Below are 17666 nucleotides of genomic sequence, written 5' to 3'. Positions count from 1 at the left end.
ACACATGTTTATATAATTCCCCTCTGTGAAACTCATCAAAGAGTCCAAAAATCCATGTACACACAGCTATTTTTAAAATGGAGAACGAACAAAGACCTGCTGGACAGAACAGGGAACTCTGCTTAATGTTCTGTGGCAGCCTGGATGGGAGGGGAGTTTGGAGGAGAATGGATACATGTATATGGATGGCTGAGTCCTTGAACTGTTCACCTGTGTCTATTACAACATTGTTAATCAGCTAAAACCCAATATGAAAGAAAAACTGTTTTTTTTTAAAAGTCCAAAATAGAGCAGGAAAATCTAATCAACTCATGGAATAGACCTTAGATCAGTTAGACCTCTTATCTACCCCTGAAAAGGTACAGTTTTGACAAAATAGGAGAAAGATTTCTGAAGGATGCCCGTGAAAAATCCTTCACAGTGGCATGAGCTCCACCTGGACTCTCAGATGTCAGGAGCAGAGAGGGACCCTGTGGGGAAACAGAACTGAAGCCAGAGGCATTGGGCAGTGGCTTGAGGTGCTCGCTTGAGACCGCTGCTTATCACTTCACCCCCAAATGTGACCACATCCTGATTGGTACGTGTGTGCCCAGGCTCCAGAAATGCCCTGGGTTCCAGCAGGGAGGAGGCCCAGAGGATTGGCCTTGAACTGTGAACAGTAAAGGGTTCTTCTTTCTATTGATGTATGTGCTTTCAGCCCAGCAAGTCTTTAACCCAGTTGAAAGCTAGGTTATTCCTTTCCTCTCTAGGTACCTGGGACAAGTCTGCAGGCAGGTGCCCTCTGCGAGCCCAGCTTCTCCTAGGCCTAGACAGGACCTTCGGTCAACAGTGGCATCCTCTGGGTTCCTGTGTGGAACAACTTGAGTCACAGTTTTGTGCTGACCAGAGGCTGGGAGGTGGATTTGGCAACTTCCTGCAGCCAGAACAGTGTTTTCAGCACATGAGTTGCCCTGTAACTATCCCTCTGGGGCTGTTAGCAGCCTACCAGCTGGCACCCGTCTCCTGCCCACCACCCTCTTTCTGTTGCCCCCCTGCACCCTGGCAACTGAGTCATGGGCGGCGTGCCTGTTCACAGCATCGACATCTTAACTTTTGAGGAATGAATGTGTGGCGTGGTTTTTCTCTGTAGCCTCAGGCTGTCATGTCCTGTTTTTAGAAAGCATTCTCAGAGGCTGGTGTTAGGTCAATGGCCACCTCTATTTTTTCAGTCCTGTTATTTCCTTATTTCAATATTTAAATACAAATAATTCCTTATTTAAATAGTTAAATTTAAACAAACCCTTATTCACACACTTAAATTTAAACATGACCTAATGTACATATTTAAATTTAATTGTGTCCTTTTTGAATATTTAAATTTAAATATGTCCTTATTCAATTATTTACATTTAAATATGTCCTTATTTAAACAGTTAAATTTAAATGTCCTTATTTAAACAGTTAAATTTAAATATGTCCTTATTTAAATATTTAATTCAGGCAGAATTTATTTTGATTACAGGTGGAATGAGCTAGAGATTCATCAACTGACTCAACAAGATGGACTGAGCTCACTCTCAGCACTAGGAGCCAGGGGGGTACATTTTAGAGAGATTTTCCTGCACATTAGACCTCAACTGTCTTACAGCTAATAACACAAGACACCAAGATTTCCAAATGCTTTCCACAATCCCATGTATTTCAGGAGCTCACATCCTAGCAAGAGCCCTGCCCTGTCTTCCTCCTTAAATGCAGGGGTGTCTCCATCCACATGGCAGAGATCCAGAACTCCTCTGCCTCTGTTGACAAGCCCTGGAAGCGGATCTCGTGGGCCAGACCATCTCCAGGACAATCACAGGAAGTTATTCCACGCCTGCGACAAGTCCCGGCTCTGTGTAGTGGCAGGCAGAAGGTTACAGGCCCATCAGGCTGAAGGGTCACAGCAATCCCTGGGCTGATGGCGCTGAGCCAGGGCTGAGAGGAGCCCTGCTTAACCTGCTCCTGGAAATTCCCAACCCCCCGCCCTCGGGTCCCCTGGCTTTTGTGGGCCCCCTTGGCGAGGAAGTAGAAGGCGGAGACTGGGGCCCCCTTGAGTAAAGCACAGCAGAAAATAGAACATTAACCAGGACTTTGTTTCTTCGATGATGTTCACCTTCTGCAACACATAACCGCACCCCAAACTTCCTGAATGTTTTCAAGGTGAAACCACTGGGAAGAAACTGGGAGCTGGGCTTAAAGGAGCCGGGCTTGGGAAGCTACTGAAAGCCTCCAAGCTGTTACCAAAAACTTTCTTTCATCTCGGGGTCTGGGAGCATTTCCAAGATTCCCAGGGCCTTACATAGAGCAGTCAGGGATACAGTTGTTAGGTTTGAAAAACACTCACTAACATTTACTAAGTCTCTGTCAATAGTCACAAATGCAAAGAGAAACTTGTTCCAGTCAGAAGAATGGGGGATGAGGAAAGATGGAAATGAAGGAAATGAAAATGGAGAAGAAAGAAATGAAAAGGCAGTCAAGAGCATGTCTTAGTCCTGTTTCCTCTTCTGGACTCCAGAGAAGAGTACACTCCAGAGCTAGATCAAGGGAAATGGCTTTGACAGTTCCATATGACAGGACAGTCTGCAGAAAGCAGTCTAACATGTGACCTTGAGGTAACGTGCTCCATCACTCTGGTTCCACCCAAATCCCTCTCGCTGAAGTGCCAGGGGACCAGGAGCAGCTGGTGAAGGGTTAACAGGAGGAATCCTCATGTTGGAATAGATGCAATCCTGGGTCACCAACCAATGCAAGTAGGCATGTACCCTCCTCCAACTGTGGCTCTATTTTCCCTGTTCTTTAATTTCAACTAACTAGAATTCAGTCTCTTTTATTACATAGAACCATGTCCTTGAAAGGGAGGGCTGTGAACAAGACCCTCCATCTCTCTGAGGACCAGCTTCTTTTTCTGGAAAATTAGCTGCCCCTTGACCACTTCACAGGATTATACATAAAAGCTGACAAACTTAGAAGGAAATGCCATCACTGCAAGCTCGTTGGCCCTTGTTCCACTCAGGGGACTCTGAGCACCTGCTCATCTCTGCCTCCCCTGTACCCGGCCCATTGCATAAATGTGTTTTCACCAGCCCATTGAGTATGGTTCCCCTGGATGCAGTGATTGAAATCAAGCATCTTATTTTGTGCTTTTGATGTGCCCCACTTCTTGAAGGTTTCCTTTTCTGTACATTCTTGACTTCTTTTACATTGAACATCTTTTTGTCAACTGATTTAGAAACCTCCATCCCCAGGAGATTGTAAAGAAACAGGAGCTGCTGTAGGTTTCACTTCACAGACTTGCGTGTGTCTGTGTGTATAGACATGTGTGTGTGTTTCACTGTGGTTTCATCATAACACATAGATTCCGGTGACCACAACTGCAAGAAACAGAAAGATCTCTTCCAACACAAGGATTCCTCCTGTTAAGCTTTTCCAGCCAGCCATCCCCCGAGTCCATCACCTGGTCCAGCACGATGCACTGATTGTGTGTGTAGACTAAGACTATTAAAGATGCTGGAAGTACTTCAGGGACCAAGACAGAGGAGGCTCCTGCCATCACAGAGCACATGGGCTAGAATGGGCATAGGCCAGAGTCCCAGGGTGAGTTGGAGACCAGCTGATGGTCATTGGCCGGGTCTTGTTTCCTAGAGTTCCTTTCTTCTGCACATAACTTCTCATGCACCTCAAATGAGTTCCCCTTCCAACTGTGTACCTCTCTTTATGTGTAGTGGTGAGAAATGTTGAACTCTTTGCCCACTAGAGCAGGGCCTTGCTGCCCACAGATTCTTGGCAGCATCTTTCTGCGTGTCCTCCTCTAATCGAGGCACCTCCTGCAGCATGACAGATAAGGCCCGTGTGAGAGCAGCTCAGAAGCCCAACACGTGTAAGTAATCAGAACAGACTCAGATTTTGGAGTCTGAGCCCCAGATCCCGGAGCTCTGGACACTTCGGGCCAGGGCAGGCAGCATGGAGCCCATCCAGGGGTCCAAGGGGGAGGAAGCCCAAGCAGTTCCTTGACCAGCTGGAGTTGAAAACTGCTCTGGCTCAGATGACAGGGATAGTGAAGGATACAAACCCACAGCTCAAAGTGCAGCTTGATGGAGGTTTCATTCCCTCAGCCCGGGTTGGAAAGCCAGGCGATGCAGGCAGCTTGCTGACCGGTCCTGTGCACATGCAGAGGAAATGATTTCATAGCTTTGGGATTTCACCGCTGCAGAGGGGGCAGGGGGCCAATTCCGCTGAAACAAAGGGACAGTAATCACTTTGGCCAGAAAAGCAGTTTAAATCAAAGGTGTCTCTTTACAGCCTCAGAGACTCACAGGATGTTTCTCCGTTCATTTCAGTGTCTTTCAACAATGGATACAATCCAGACAAGCCACTTCAATTTTATTGGAGTGAATTCTGGAGTCACAGAAGTGAAGCTTGCTCTAACCCAGCCAGGTTTATTTCATTGTGCAAATAGAATCGAGTGCAGGAATAAAGTGCTCAGACTTCGAACTTTTGTCTATGGTAATCTCAATCTCAAGAGCTTCTTTTATTAGCTGAGAAAAGCTCATGTTAGGCATGTGTAGCTGACACCCCAATTTACTCTTGAACAACATACTGCCATATCTGTGTGTTGCATTTGCAAATGCTCCAAATGTGGAGCATTTGCTGTATTTGAGTTAAAAGGCTCCGACTGCACCTTGCCTGACTGCTGAGACCTTGTCTGTCTGATTCCCCATCACAACTCGAGTTCCTTGTACATAAATATGTGATGAATGAATGCTGGCAATGAGGTTTGTTATGAAACCACAAAGCTAGTCATGTTTCTCAAGACTAGTGTTTTAAACCTAGGTCCAGGGCACCCTGAAATCATGTATGAAATTCATTAACTCAGCAAGTATGAGCAACTCTTCTGTGCCACGTAGCAGAGGTTAATGCAGTAATCAAGACAACAAGGCCTCTGTAGGGGACTGGAGATTGGCGTGGGGGCCAGACACCCATCCTCAAACAGACAGGAAAGAGAAATAGTAGGTATTGAAAGTAGTGTGTTTGGAACTAAGGTGTAAAGTAATGTGCAGCCACTTGGACTTGAATGATCAGAGAAGGTTGCTCTGAGATGATGACAATTAAGTTATGGTTTCAGCAACGGGAAGCTGAAATCTGAATGACAGGCATGCAGATAATCTGGTGAAAGACTATATTGAGAAGAAGGACCAGGGAGGGCAAAGGCCCCAAGGTGGGAATGAGATTTGACCTGTTCAGGAACAGCAGAAGGAACAGTGTGAAATAACCCAAGAGTGGTGGAGCTGAAGAGGGAGAGGAGTGTAGGGCTAGGTCCAGGAGGAGGCTCCAGGCCAACTTCAAGGGGGTTGATATTATTATAAGGTTTAGAGGGCCTTTGGAAAGGGCAAATCGAGGGAGCCACATGAGTGGATTGATGTTTTTAAAGACCATTGAGTTCTGTGTTGAGAATGAATTTCTGGGGGGCCTAGGACCAGGGCAGCTGTAGCAGGGTAACATGGAGAGGTGAAAGTACAGTCAGCAGGCCATGCACACAGTTTGGATGTGAAAAGTGAAGCAAGGGCCCCACTGAGAAATGCTACTAGGTGAGGCCAGCGAGGGAAAGCATGGCAATTAAATGAAGGAAGGCCATCCAGAACAGTGTGTGCATGTGTGTCTGAGTGTGTGTGTGCATGCGTGTGTATGCACGCATGCATGTTTCTGATGAGAGACGGTGAATGAATTTCATCATGTTCTCTAAGGGGTTTAAAACTGATAAAAGGATAGACATTCAGTGTTGAAACAGTGCATCCTTGAGACTGTGGTTCAGAGATTGATGTATTCCGCTTGGTTGGTAATACATGTTCTCTGAGCTAGAAGCAGGTGACTTCGAGGTGTTTCATGAGATGGCCTTGGACTCCTAACCACTCCGGATGTGAGATCCAGGAATGTGTGTTTTTAGCAGATCCCTTGGGAGTCTATTCACTTCTTCCCAGGAAAGTGCTAAAAATGTGCTTCCAGTTCACTGAGCACTTCTCTGAGGTCTAAGATATTGTTCTGCGCATCCAGTGCATTTTTCATTTCAGATATTGTATTTGTATCTTCACAAGTTCCATTTTGTTCTTGTCTGTACCTTCTATCTCTCTTCTCATATGTACATGTTTTCCTTTAAATGTCAAACACTGTAAGAGCTGTTTTAAAAATATTGTCTGCTTATTCCATCATCCCTGTCATTTTTAGTTCTCTATTGACTGATTTTCACCTAATATGAAACACAGTTTCCAGCTTCTTTGCAGTTCTAGTAATTTGGAGGAGGCTTTACATCATAAATATTATATTGTTGAGTGTCTGGATTTTCTTGTCTTCCTTTAAAAAGTGTTGAGTTTTGTTTGGCAGTCAATTCAGTAACATAAACATTGGTTTGGTCACTCCAAGTCTGCTTCTTAAACTTTCTCAGGGGAGGTTGAGATGAACCTATACTGAGGCCTGACTCTAAGTCTCTCCTGAATGTTTCAGGTTTCTCCGTCCTAGCTGGTCTGAACCTCTCCCATCCCTGTGTGAGCTCTGGTAGTTGATCAGTTTCTGGGTGTCCAGTAACTGTTTTTGGATTCACCTCATGGATTGAACAATTATACCAAAGAAATTCTGGCACTGTTAAGAAAGTTCTAGGATCTACAACAGATTTCCCAACCTGGGTATCCAGCAAAGGGACTGAGAACCCACAGGGAATTTGACTTTGGAAGCAGAGGGATTTGATCACAGAACTTCCACAGGACTTGGAGACTCTTGGAGGGCACAGATAAAACCTTGTGTTCACCAGGAGCCAGGATAAAGGAGCATTGTCCCCACAAAACACTGAACCAGACTTGCCTGTGAGTGTCCAGGAGTCTCTGGTGGAGGCATGGGTCGACAGTGGCCTGCTGCAGGGTTAGGGGCACTGAATACAACAATGCATGCACAAGTCCTTTTGAAGGAGGTCAAAATTACCTTCATTACCCCTATTGTAGTTTGACCTCAGGCCAAACAACAGGGAGGGAACACAGCCCCGCCTATCAACAGAAAATTGGATTAAAGATTTACTGAGCATGACTCCACCCATGAGAACAAGACCCAGTTTCCCCCACAGTCAGTCTCTCCCATCAGGAAGCTTCCATAAGCCTCTTATCCTTATCCATCAGATGGCAGATAGAATGAAAACTGTAATCAAATAAAACTAACCAAACTGATCACAGGGACCACAACCTTGTCTAACTCAATGAAACTATGAGCCATGACATGTAGGGCAATACAAGAGAGATGGGTCATGGTGGAGAGTTCTGACAAAATATGGTCCACTGGAGAAGGGAATGGCAAACCACTTCAGTATTCCTGCCTTGAGAACCCCATGAAGAGTATGAAAAGGGCAAAAAGATAGGACACTGAAAGATGAAATCCCCAGGTCGGTAGGTGCCCAATATGCAACTGGAGAAGAGTGGAGAAATAACTCCAGAAAGAATGAAGAGATGGAGCCAAAGTGAAAACAATGCCCAGTTATGGATGTCACTGGTGATGAAAGTAAAGTCTGATGCTCTAAAGAACAATTTGCATAGCAACCTGGAATGCTAGGTCCATGAATCAAGGTAAATTGGAAGTGGTCAAACAGGAGATGGCAAGAGTGAACATTGACATTTTAGGAATCAGTGAACTAAAATGGACTGGGATGGGTGAATTTAACTCAGATGACCATTATATCTACTACTGTGGGCAGGAATCCCTTAGAAGAAATGGAGTAGCCCTCATAGTCAACAAAAGAGTCTGAAATGTAGTTCTTGGATGCAATCTCAAAAATGACAGAATGATCTCTCTTCATTTCCAAGGCAAATCTTTCAGTATCCCAGTAATCCTAGTCTATGCCCCAACCACTAATGCTGAAAAAACTGAAATCGAATGATTCTATGAAGACCTACAAGACCTTCTAGAACTAACACCAAAAAAGATGTCCTTTTCATCATAGGGGATTGGAATGCAAAAATAGAGATTCAAGAGATACCTGGAGTAACAAGCAAGTTTGGCCTTGGAGTACAAAATGAAGTAGAGCAAAAGCTAACAGAGTTTTGCCAAAAGAATGCACTAGTCATAGCAAACACCCTCTTCCAACAACACAAGAGAAGACTCTACACATGAACATGACCAGATGGTCAACACCGAAATCAGACTGATTATATTCTTTGCAGCCAAAGATGAAGAAGCTCTATAGAGTCAGTAAAAACAAGACTGGGAGCTGACTATGGCTCAGATCATGAACTCCTTATAGGAAAAATTCAGGCTTAAATTGAAGAAAGTAGGGAAAATCACTAGACCATTCAGGTATGACCTAAATTAAATCCCTTCAGTGGAAGTGACAATGAGATTCAAGAGATTAGATTTGATAGACAGAGTGTTTGAAGAACCATGGATGGAGGTTCATGGTATTATACAGGAGGCAGTGATCAAGACCATCCCAAGAAAAAGAAATGCAAAAAGGCAAAATGGTTGTCTGAGGAGGCCTTACAAATAGCTGAGAAAAGAAGAGAAGCTAAAGGCAAAGGAGAAAAGGAAAGATATACCCATCTGAATGCAGAGTTCCAAAGAATAGCAAGGAGAGATAAAAAAAGCCTTCCTCAGTGATCAATGCAAAGAAATAGAGGAAAACAATAGAACTGGAAAATCTAGAGATATCTTCAAGAAAATTAGAGATACCAAGGGAACATTTCATGCAAATATGGGCACAATAAAGGACAGGAATAGTATGGACCTAACAGAAGCAGAAGATATTAAGAAGAGGTGGCAAGAATACACAGAAGATCTGTACAAAAAAGATCTTCACAACCCAGATAATCACAATGGTGTGATCACTCACACTCACCTAGAGCAAGACATCCTGGAGTGAGAAGTCATCTGGGCCTTAGGAAGCATCACTATGAACAAAGCTAGTGGAGGTGATGGAATTCCAGCTGAGTTGTTTCAAATCCTAAAAGATGATGCTGTGAAAGTGCTGCACTCAGTGTGCCAGCAAATTTGGAAAACTCAACAGTGGCCACAGGATTGGAAAAGCTTAGTTTTCATTCCAATCACAAAGAAAGGCAATGCCAAAGAATGTACAAGTTGCACTCATCTCACACGCTAGCAAAGTAATGCTCAAAATTCTCCAAGCCAGGTTTCAACAGGACATGAACTGAGAACTTCCAGATATTCAAGCTGGATTTAGAAAAAGCAGAGGAACCAGAGATCTAATTGCCAACAGCCGTGGGATCATTGAAAAAGTAAGAGAATTCCAGAAAAACATCTACTTCTGCTTCATTGACTATGCCAAAGCCTTTGTGTAGATCACAACAAACTGTGGAAAATTCCTCAGGAGATGGGAATACCAGACTACCTTACCTGCCTCCTGAGAAATCTGTATGCAGGTTAAGAAGCAATAGTTAGAACTAGACATGGAACAATGGACTGGTTCCAAATTGGGAAAGGAGACTGATATTGTCACCCTGTTTATTTAACTTATATGCAGAGTACATCATGAGAAATGCCAGGGCTGGATGGAGCACAAGCTGGAATCAAGATTGTCAGGAGAAATATCAATTACCTCAGAAACACAGATGACATCACACTTATGGCAGAAAGCGAAGAGGAACTAAAGAGGCTCTTGATGGAAGTGAAAGAGGAGAGTGAAAAAGCTGGCTTAAAACTCAACACTCAAAAAACAAAGATCATGGCATCAGGTCCCATCACTTCATGACAAATAGATGGGGAAACAATGGAAACAGTGAGAGACTTTATTTTTTTATGCTCCAAAATCACTGCAGATGGTGACTATAGCCATGAAATTGAAAGACCCATGCTCCTTGGAAGAAAAGCTATGACCAACCTAGACAGCATATTAAAAGGCAGAGACATTACTTTGCCTACAAAGGTCCGTCTGGTCAAACCTATGGTTTTTCCAGTAGTCATATCTGGATTTGAGAGGTGGACCATAAAGAAAGCTGAGTACCGAAGAATTGATGCTTTTGAGCTGTGGTGTTGGAGAATACTCTTGAGAGTTCCTTGGACTGTAAGGAGATCAAACCAGTATATCCCAAAGGAAATCAGTCCTGAATATTCATTGGAAGGACTGATGCTGAAGCTGAAACTCCAATACTTTGGCCACCTGTTGTAAAGAGCTGACTCATTGGAAAAGACCCTGATGCTGGGAAAGATTGAAGGTGGGAGGAGTAGGGGATGACAGAGGATGAGATAGTTGGATGGCATCACCGACTCGATGGACATGAGTTTGAGAAAGCTCTGGGAGATGGTGAAGGACAGGGAGGCCTGGCGTGCTGCAGTCCATGGGGTCACAAAGAGTTGGACACAATTGAATGACTGAACTTAACATGGGGTGTTAGTATTCAGCCACTGTCCCATAAAGGAATTCCCATGTGGACTTCAGGAGCTCTTTACCCAATACCCTTGTCTTTGGTGCCTCTCCCTACTGATTCCCAGCTACCTCAACCCTCCGGAATGCTGAACTGTCTTTCCCAACTTGGCCAGATTGCCGTAGTCTGTTGGGAGTCCCTTCCCTATACCATCAGTTAGAAACAGGCTTACAGGCTGTGAGCTAGAATGCTAGAGTCTGAGACTCAGTCACATTGTTTTCTTCTCCTATACACCACAGCTGACTGTTGCTCAATGTCAGAAGTCATTGGATTCAAATATTTGGTCTAGTTTTCTAGTTGGTTTTGTGGGTGGGGGCAAGTTCAGGGCTAAGTACACCAATGTGGCTAGAAGTGGAAGTTCTCCCAGGTGGTTCAGATGCAGAATAAAAGTGGGGGAATGTCTTAGGTTCCTGGGGCTGCTGTAAGAGTACCACAAACTGGGTAGTTTTAAGCCACAGAAACATATCATCTCCCAGTCATGGAGGCCAGAAGTCCACAATCCAGGTGTGAGAAGAGTTGGTTCCTCCTGATGGCCATGAGGGAAGGTGTGTTCCCCGCCTTTCTCCTGGGATTGGAGAGGCTGTCAGTGCCCTGAGTCTTCACATCATCTTTACTCCATGCATGTCTGTGTCCCCAAGTGTCCCCTGTTATAAATGTGCCTGTCATATTACATTAGGGCTACACCAAAGACCTTATTTTAACTGGATTACCTCTGTAAAGACCCTGTCTCCAAATAAGGTTACCTTCTGAGGTGCTGAGCACTAGGACTTAAACATTGGAATTTTGAGGCAGGAGACACTTCAGTCCATAACAGGGAAATTCAGATTCAAGTCTCAGTCCTTCTTCCCTGGATAACCAAGGCTGCCACTGCACAGTGCCTGCCTCAGCCTTGCAATCACTTGCACCTTTGTTTAACCTGGGTGTCCCTTTCTATCAAGAAACCAACCAGGAGGTGTTTGTAAACAGAATCAGCAAGTTGTATTGAAGATGGTTGAAGACAGCACATAGCTTTCATTATCAGAGGGATTAGATCCAGTTATTCCCCAACCAATTCCAGGCAAATCAACAGGTCTGTGATCTCCATTACAGCTTTCTAGAGGAGTTTAGTTTCACCTCCTTCACATCTGAGAAATGAGCACAAACACTTTTCCACAATGTTACAGGATGTTGCAGGTTTTTGTTGTGGAGATAATGCTGGTAAGGTGGTAATGAGTCACATTAGTGGCTGTGGCAGGAAAGGCTGATGGGAAATAGATCCTTCATGGCCAGAGCTAGAGGAGCCCTCAGGGCCCAGTGGGGTACAGTGGGGGGATGTGATGCCTGGTGCCCTGGGGGCCAACAATCCCATGTCATTTTACAAGTTACTTTCAAGGTGACAAAGTTTTGCTGTGGAGTTTGTGATCCTGCCCTTGTGAAATGTGAATCTCTCCCCACGGGAAGAGCTAGCAGCCCCTCCCATGCCTGGCACACAGTGAACACATCCATGAACATGCCCTGTCCAGAGGAATTGTTTTAAAATCCTTTTTATTGTCAAAGAAAACACAAATATAGCAAACCACATAGGGCAAATGTATAGCTTTATGAATTTTTCTTAGATGACCGCACCCTCCCCTTGTAACCACCAACCGCTTGAAAAATAACTTAGCCACCCACTGCTGGAGCCTCGTCATGTACCCCATCTGAACCACAACCTTCTCCTGTTCCCCATATATGACTACTATCCTGACATGTAGACACATCTCTTCTTTGCATTCTTTAATTTTTTATTACTCAAAAGGGCATCCCCTAGACACAATAATACAAAAGAATACTATTCAGGCATAAAAAAAGAGTGCCACAATGCAATTTGCGGCAACATGGATGGATCTAGTGATTATCATAGTAAGTGAAGGAAGTCAGAAAAAGACAGACAAATATAATATGACCTCACTTATATGTGGAATCTAAACAAATCATACAAATGACCTTATTTACAAAACAGAAACAAACTCAGAGACATAAAGAACAAACTTGTGGTTACCAAAGGGGATAGGGCAGGAGAGGGATAAATTAGGACTCTGAGATTAGCAGATCCAGACTACTATACATAAAAGAAACAAAGATCTACTGTATATCATAGGGAACTATATTCAATATCTTATATTAATAATAACCTATAATGTAAACAAATCTAAAAAAGTATATATATATATATATATATATATAGATGTGTAACTGAATCTATGTGCCATACACCTGAAATTAACAGAAAACCAGAAATAAACTACACTTCAATAAAAAATAAGCCCACAGAAAATTTTTGATTTATCTTTTAAGATTCATTTACTCCATAGATCCTCTCGGCCCTTCTTTTTCTTGTCATTTATCTGTTGAAGAACCTGGGCCTTTGACCACAGAATTTCCCACAGTCTAGCTTTGTGGGTGGAACTTTCACATTTGCTTATTCCTCTTCATAAGTTAGCAACTGTTGAGGGCAAACACCGCTGCTTGCGAATGCACTGCGGCAAGCAAAATGGTGAGATTCTAATTGTATCATTGGTTTTCCTTTATTAGTCAGCATACATTTGTGAAAAGATCATGAAGTGTTTCCCTCACCTGCTCTGAGGATGACACATTCTTTTTCTTTTTTAATATCATGATGAACTCTCAGGTTTAAATATATTTGATGGATTTCAAGCCACTGTGATTATTACAATTTATTAAAGCTTGAATTGCTCCATCTTTGTCCAATGGGAGTGTCTTCATCTTGACCCCTGAGTTCTTTCAATAAATTCCTTGCAGAACGGTGTCCCTGTGAAGAGCTTCACTTCAGTGCTGGCTGACTGCTTTTTAAAGGTCTTTGTCATGAGTCTTTCACTTCTAGAAGCCTGGTCCCACCTACTTAGTAAAATGCTCCAAGAAAGTGTCATTTCAGCTTTGGTATTATCACAAGTCTTGGGCAGAGATTAACAACTCGAGGGAGGGTGTGCTCGTAAGTTTCGCACACAGACTGTGCTGGATGTGGCTGCATCCTTGGCCCTTCTTTACTTTCAGCTTGGCCACCACATCTTCCTGAAGGAGGTCTCTTGGGTATGCCCATAGTATCTTAGCTCTCCCTTATCATAGCGCTGATCTTGCTGACAGAAGTTGTCTGTTTATCCCATGTGCCCATTTCCTCTGTTGCTCACAAGACTGAGTGGCAGGGCCTGTTCAATGGCTGGTTCACTTCCATTCCCCCCCGTGTCTGCCCACTGGCCAGCCTGTTAGGATGTCAACAGATAATTGCTGAACGAATGTCTGTGTCCTTCTCCTAGCAGAGTGCTCCTTCATGGGATTGAAATCTTCCCGTTTTGTCTCTTCCCCCTCTCTCAGCACCCCAGCTACTTGGTGAGCCCTAATCGTGTTCCCCAGCCCCAGCCCACCAACACTGTTATTCAAGGCTAAGAAATGGGTTTCTACAAAACAAAGAGCAGTTAACTTGAAACTTGTTTCAGCCTCCACTTTGACTTCCTCTTTTAGAAACATTTTTTGGGAAGTACAACAAAGTTCCTCTTCACATTTCCCCACCAAAGTGGCCTTTGGAAAGTTTGGGGTACCCCTGGTGCCCCAGGGCGTTCTCTCATCCTGACAGTGACGCTGGAGCTTCCTCTCATGGTCAGGGGCTCCACGCTATCCAGTCCCAGGTTTTTGTGACAGAAAGTTCTCCAATCATTAATGCTTCTTCTTCCATGACTCCCATAAGCCTACACAAATGCTGTTATTTCTGTCGTCTTAAAAACAAGCACTTAATTACACTGCTTTGTCCCTCTTCCAAGGGGTCAGATGTCTCCTGAGCGCTTTCAGTTCAGTTCAGTTCAGTCGCTCAGTTGTGTCCGACTCTTTGTGACCCCATGAATCACAGCACGCCAGACCTCCCTGTCCATCACCAACTCCGGAAGTTCACTCAAACTCATGTCCACCCAGTCGGTGATGCCATCCAGCCATCTCATCCTGTGTCGTCCCCTTTTCCTCCTGAGTGCTTTACACCATCCCTAAAGGCAGACCCTAGCCAGGCCTTACCTGCCAGGTTCTGTTTCCTTTTCCCTGTCCCAACCTCACATGGGGTGACTGCTCGCCTCCCCCGCCCACCACCCTTCTGATTCTGCCTCTTGCCCAGCGTCAAAGGGGCTTTCCATTCTGAGCCCTGATTGCAGGTCATATCCACCATTCAGCGCCTCATCAAATTCTCTGTTGCCTCAGATCTTGCAGCCCCTGGGCAGGGAGGGAGCTGAGAACACCCCACACGGGGCTTCTCTCCCCCTGCCCTGCCACCCTAGTCAAAGCCAAAGCTGGTGGCCTTCTCAATGTGTCAGGCCCAAATGACACTGCAGTGGCCTGTGGAGCAGCCTGCCCTATTTCAGCTCTGGTTTCTTTTCTTTTTTGAGCCTGGACTCAACTTTGCCTAATCATCTGACCTCAAGATTTGGCTGTTTCCCAGATTCCTATAGCATTAAGGGAAGTTCATTCCTATTATGGTGTTTCTCAGGAGGGCACAGAGGATCGCTTTAGGCCAGACAGTGTGCACCCTCCATGCCCCCAGCCTTCTTGACTGGCAGCACAGGGCTATCTTCAGATGTCCCCGAGGGCATCTCAGTTCCTTGATGGAGGAATACTGACCTAGGTGGTGGTTGCAGAAGTGTCTCCCGCTTTATGATAAGTGTGGAGATTCCTTAAAAAACTGGAAATAGAACTGCCATACGACCCAGAAATTCCACTGCTGGGCATACACACTGAGGAAACCAGAATTGAAAGAGACACGTGTACCCCAATGTTCATCGCAGCACTGTTTATAATAGCCAGGACATGGAAGCAACCTAGATGTCCATCAGAAGATGAATGGATAAGAAAGCTGTGGCACATATACACAATGGAGTATTACTCAGCCATTAAAAAGAATACATTTGAATCAGTTCTAATGAGGTGGATGAAACTGGAGCCAATTATACAGAGTGAAGTAAGCCAGAAAGAAAAACACTAATACAGTATACTAATGCATATATATGGAATTTAGAAAGATGGTAATGATAACCCGGTATGCAAGACAGCAAAAGAGACACAGATGTACAGAGCAGTCTTTTGGACTCTGTGGGAGAGGGAGGTGGGGGAGATGACTTGGGAGAATGGCATTGAAACATGTATAATATCATGTGGGAAACGAATCACCAGTCCAGGTTTGGTGCAGGATGCAGGATGTTTGGGCCTGGTGCACTGGGATGACCCAGAGGGATGGTGTGGGGAGGGAGGTGGGAGGGGGGTTCAGGATTGGGAACACGTGTACATCCGTGGCAGATTCATGTTGATGTATGGCAAAACCAATACAATATTGTAAAGTAATTAGCCTCCAATTAAAAGAAAAAAAAAAGAAAAAAAATCTGTAAAGAATTGCTGGCACTACCCATCTCTCTACTTCACAGTACTGATTTTCTTTTACTTCACATTTTCTGATCCTTGCACCCTCCCTCGAGTTCACGTCCATTGGTATAATTTAGACAATCATTAACTTAAACTAATGATAATCTGCTCTCCTCACCAATGTGTATGATTTTCCCTTTCTTGTTGAGCAATCCTCTACAAGTTCAACGACTAGGTTAGGTCGCACTGGATTGAGGTATATAGGGGTAAGAAAGCTTCCTTCCTGCCCTTCACTATTAGAGTTTTCTTTTTTTTTTTTTATTTGGCTGTGCTGGGTCTTAGTTGTGGGATGAGAACACTTAGTTGTGGCTTGTGGGATCCATTTCCCAGAGTAGGGATCAAACTTGGGTCCCCTACATTGGGAACTCGGAGTCTTATCCACTGGACCACCAGGGAAGTCCCTAAATTTTTTTTAAAGCAGGGTGCCCGTAAATTTGTGTTGCATGCCTTTGTGATGAGTGCATATTTCTACTCGACCTGGCGGCGTGACTCCCATGGCTACCCCCCACCGCGATAGCCAACGGGAAAAGTGGAAGAGGCCGAGTGCGCTCCGGGGCTTCCTATCACTGGGGCCAATGTCCGCTTGCCTCTCCCACAGGCCTGGCGCCGGCGCTGGTTCGTGCTACGGCGGGGCCGGCTGAGTGGCGACCGCGACGTGCTGGAGTACTACCGCAGCCAGCGTGCCAGCAAGCCCATCCGCACCATCGACCTTAGCGAATGCGCCGTCTGGAAGCATGCGGGCCCGGGCTTCGTTCGCAAGGAATTCCAGAACCACTTCGTGTTCATTGTCAAGACCACGTCTCGCACGTTCTATCTGGTGGCCAAGACGGAGGAAGAGATGCAGGTGTGGGTGCACAGCATCAGTCAGGTCTGCAACCTCGGCCACCTGGAGGACAGAGGAGGTAAGAGCCCACTCAGGGTGGGGAGTCGGGGGGCTGAGGCAAAGGTGTTGGCCCCAAGTGCACCAGGGGGGTAAGGGAACTGGGTGGCCAAGCCCGGGCACTGCCCACAGAGCATGAGGAGCCACTTTGGTCCCTTCAAAGCCGCCCGGTGGCTTTGCCATCATCAGGACACGCAGGCAGAGAAAGCACAATGTGGGTGGGGACGTTCTGTACAGCTCTGATTTTTCCCACACTGCTGCTGCTGGTTTTTCTAGAAATATCAAATATTGCTGTCTTTAAAAAAATTCTAGGAACTCCAGATTTTCTGTTGCCTATTGTGTTGTTCAATGCTAAATTTTAGAAAGACAGAAGTAGGCTGCCTGTCATACTCAGGGAAGGTTTCCGCTTATGTCCAAGTGGCTCAAGGTCTCTGCAACGGAAATGAGTTCTAAGTTTGCTCTGAACCATTTTGGGGCACTGGGAGCAAATGAACCATGTGGCTCTTTGTCTGCCACTCTTGCTCTCTCTTTTACACGCACACACGCACATTGCCGTTTCTATGTAATATACTGGCTATAATGCACTTAAGGTTACAATTAACTTCCCTTCGTGGATGTTGCTATTGAGCCCCTGGCACCATGCCTTGATCCTCAAACTACAGACTTCGAGTCTTCGTTTTTTTTTTAGCCTCTTAGCCTAGCAGGCCAACCTTACCCTTAAATCCCATGGCATACAGTTGCTTCACCCTTTCCCTCCTTAACTGGGTGCTTTATCGTCTTCCACGGAAATAACCACATTCTAACACTAGGTGGCGCAGAAGAGTCAGAGTTGCATCCCTCTCTAGACAGACGTGAGGCTGTGTGTGCTTCCTGCCAACGAAGTCCTTTTCTTTTCACGACGCAGGCAAGCTTACTAGGTGAAGCTATGCAGT

The 17666-nt window shown here is 45.0% G+C and overlaps 1 protein-coding gene across 3 annotated transcripts in view; it reads left to right on the top strand.

Annotated features, from left to right (window-relative positions):
- Positions 1-17666, top strand: part of GAB3 (GRB2 associated binding protein 3) — an 85866-nt gene that overhangs the window by 12859 nt on the left and 55341 nt on the right. For 2 of the 3 annotated variants that reach the window (XM_086385886.1, XM_086385885.1), the window contains exon 2: positions 16453-16756. In XM_086385886.1, coding sequence (XP_086242012.1) covers positions 16453-16756 — 304 coding nt within the window. Of the gene's footprint in view, positions 1-16452; positions 16757-17666 lie in introns of those variants that run through there. The other variant, XM_086385887.1, reaches the window with a different exon arrangement.

Source organism: Bos grunniens, chromosome X, assembly GCF_055505025.1.
Source record: "Bos grunniens cultivar Pamir isolate PY7600 chromosome X, Bosgru_T2T1.0, whole genome shotgun sequence".
NCBI lineage: Eukaryota > Metazoa > Chordata > Mammalia > Artiodactyla > Bovidae > Bos > Bos grunniens.
The sequence above is the reverse complement of the archived record's forward strand: the minus strand, read 5'-3'. Positions and strand labels throughout refer to the sequence as shown.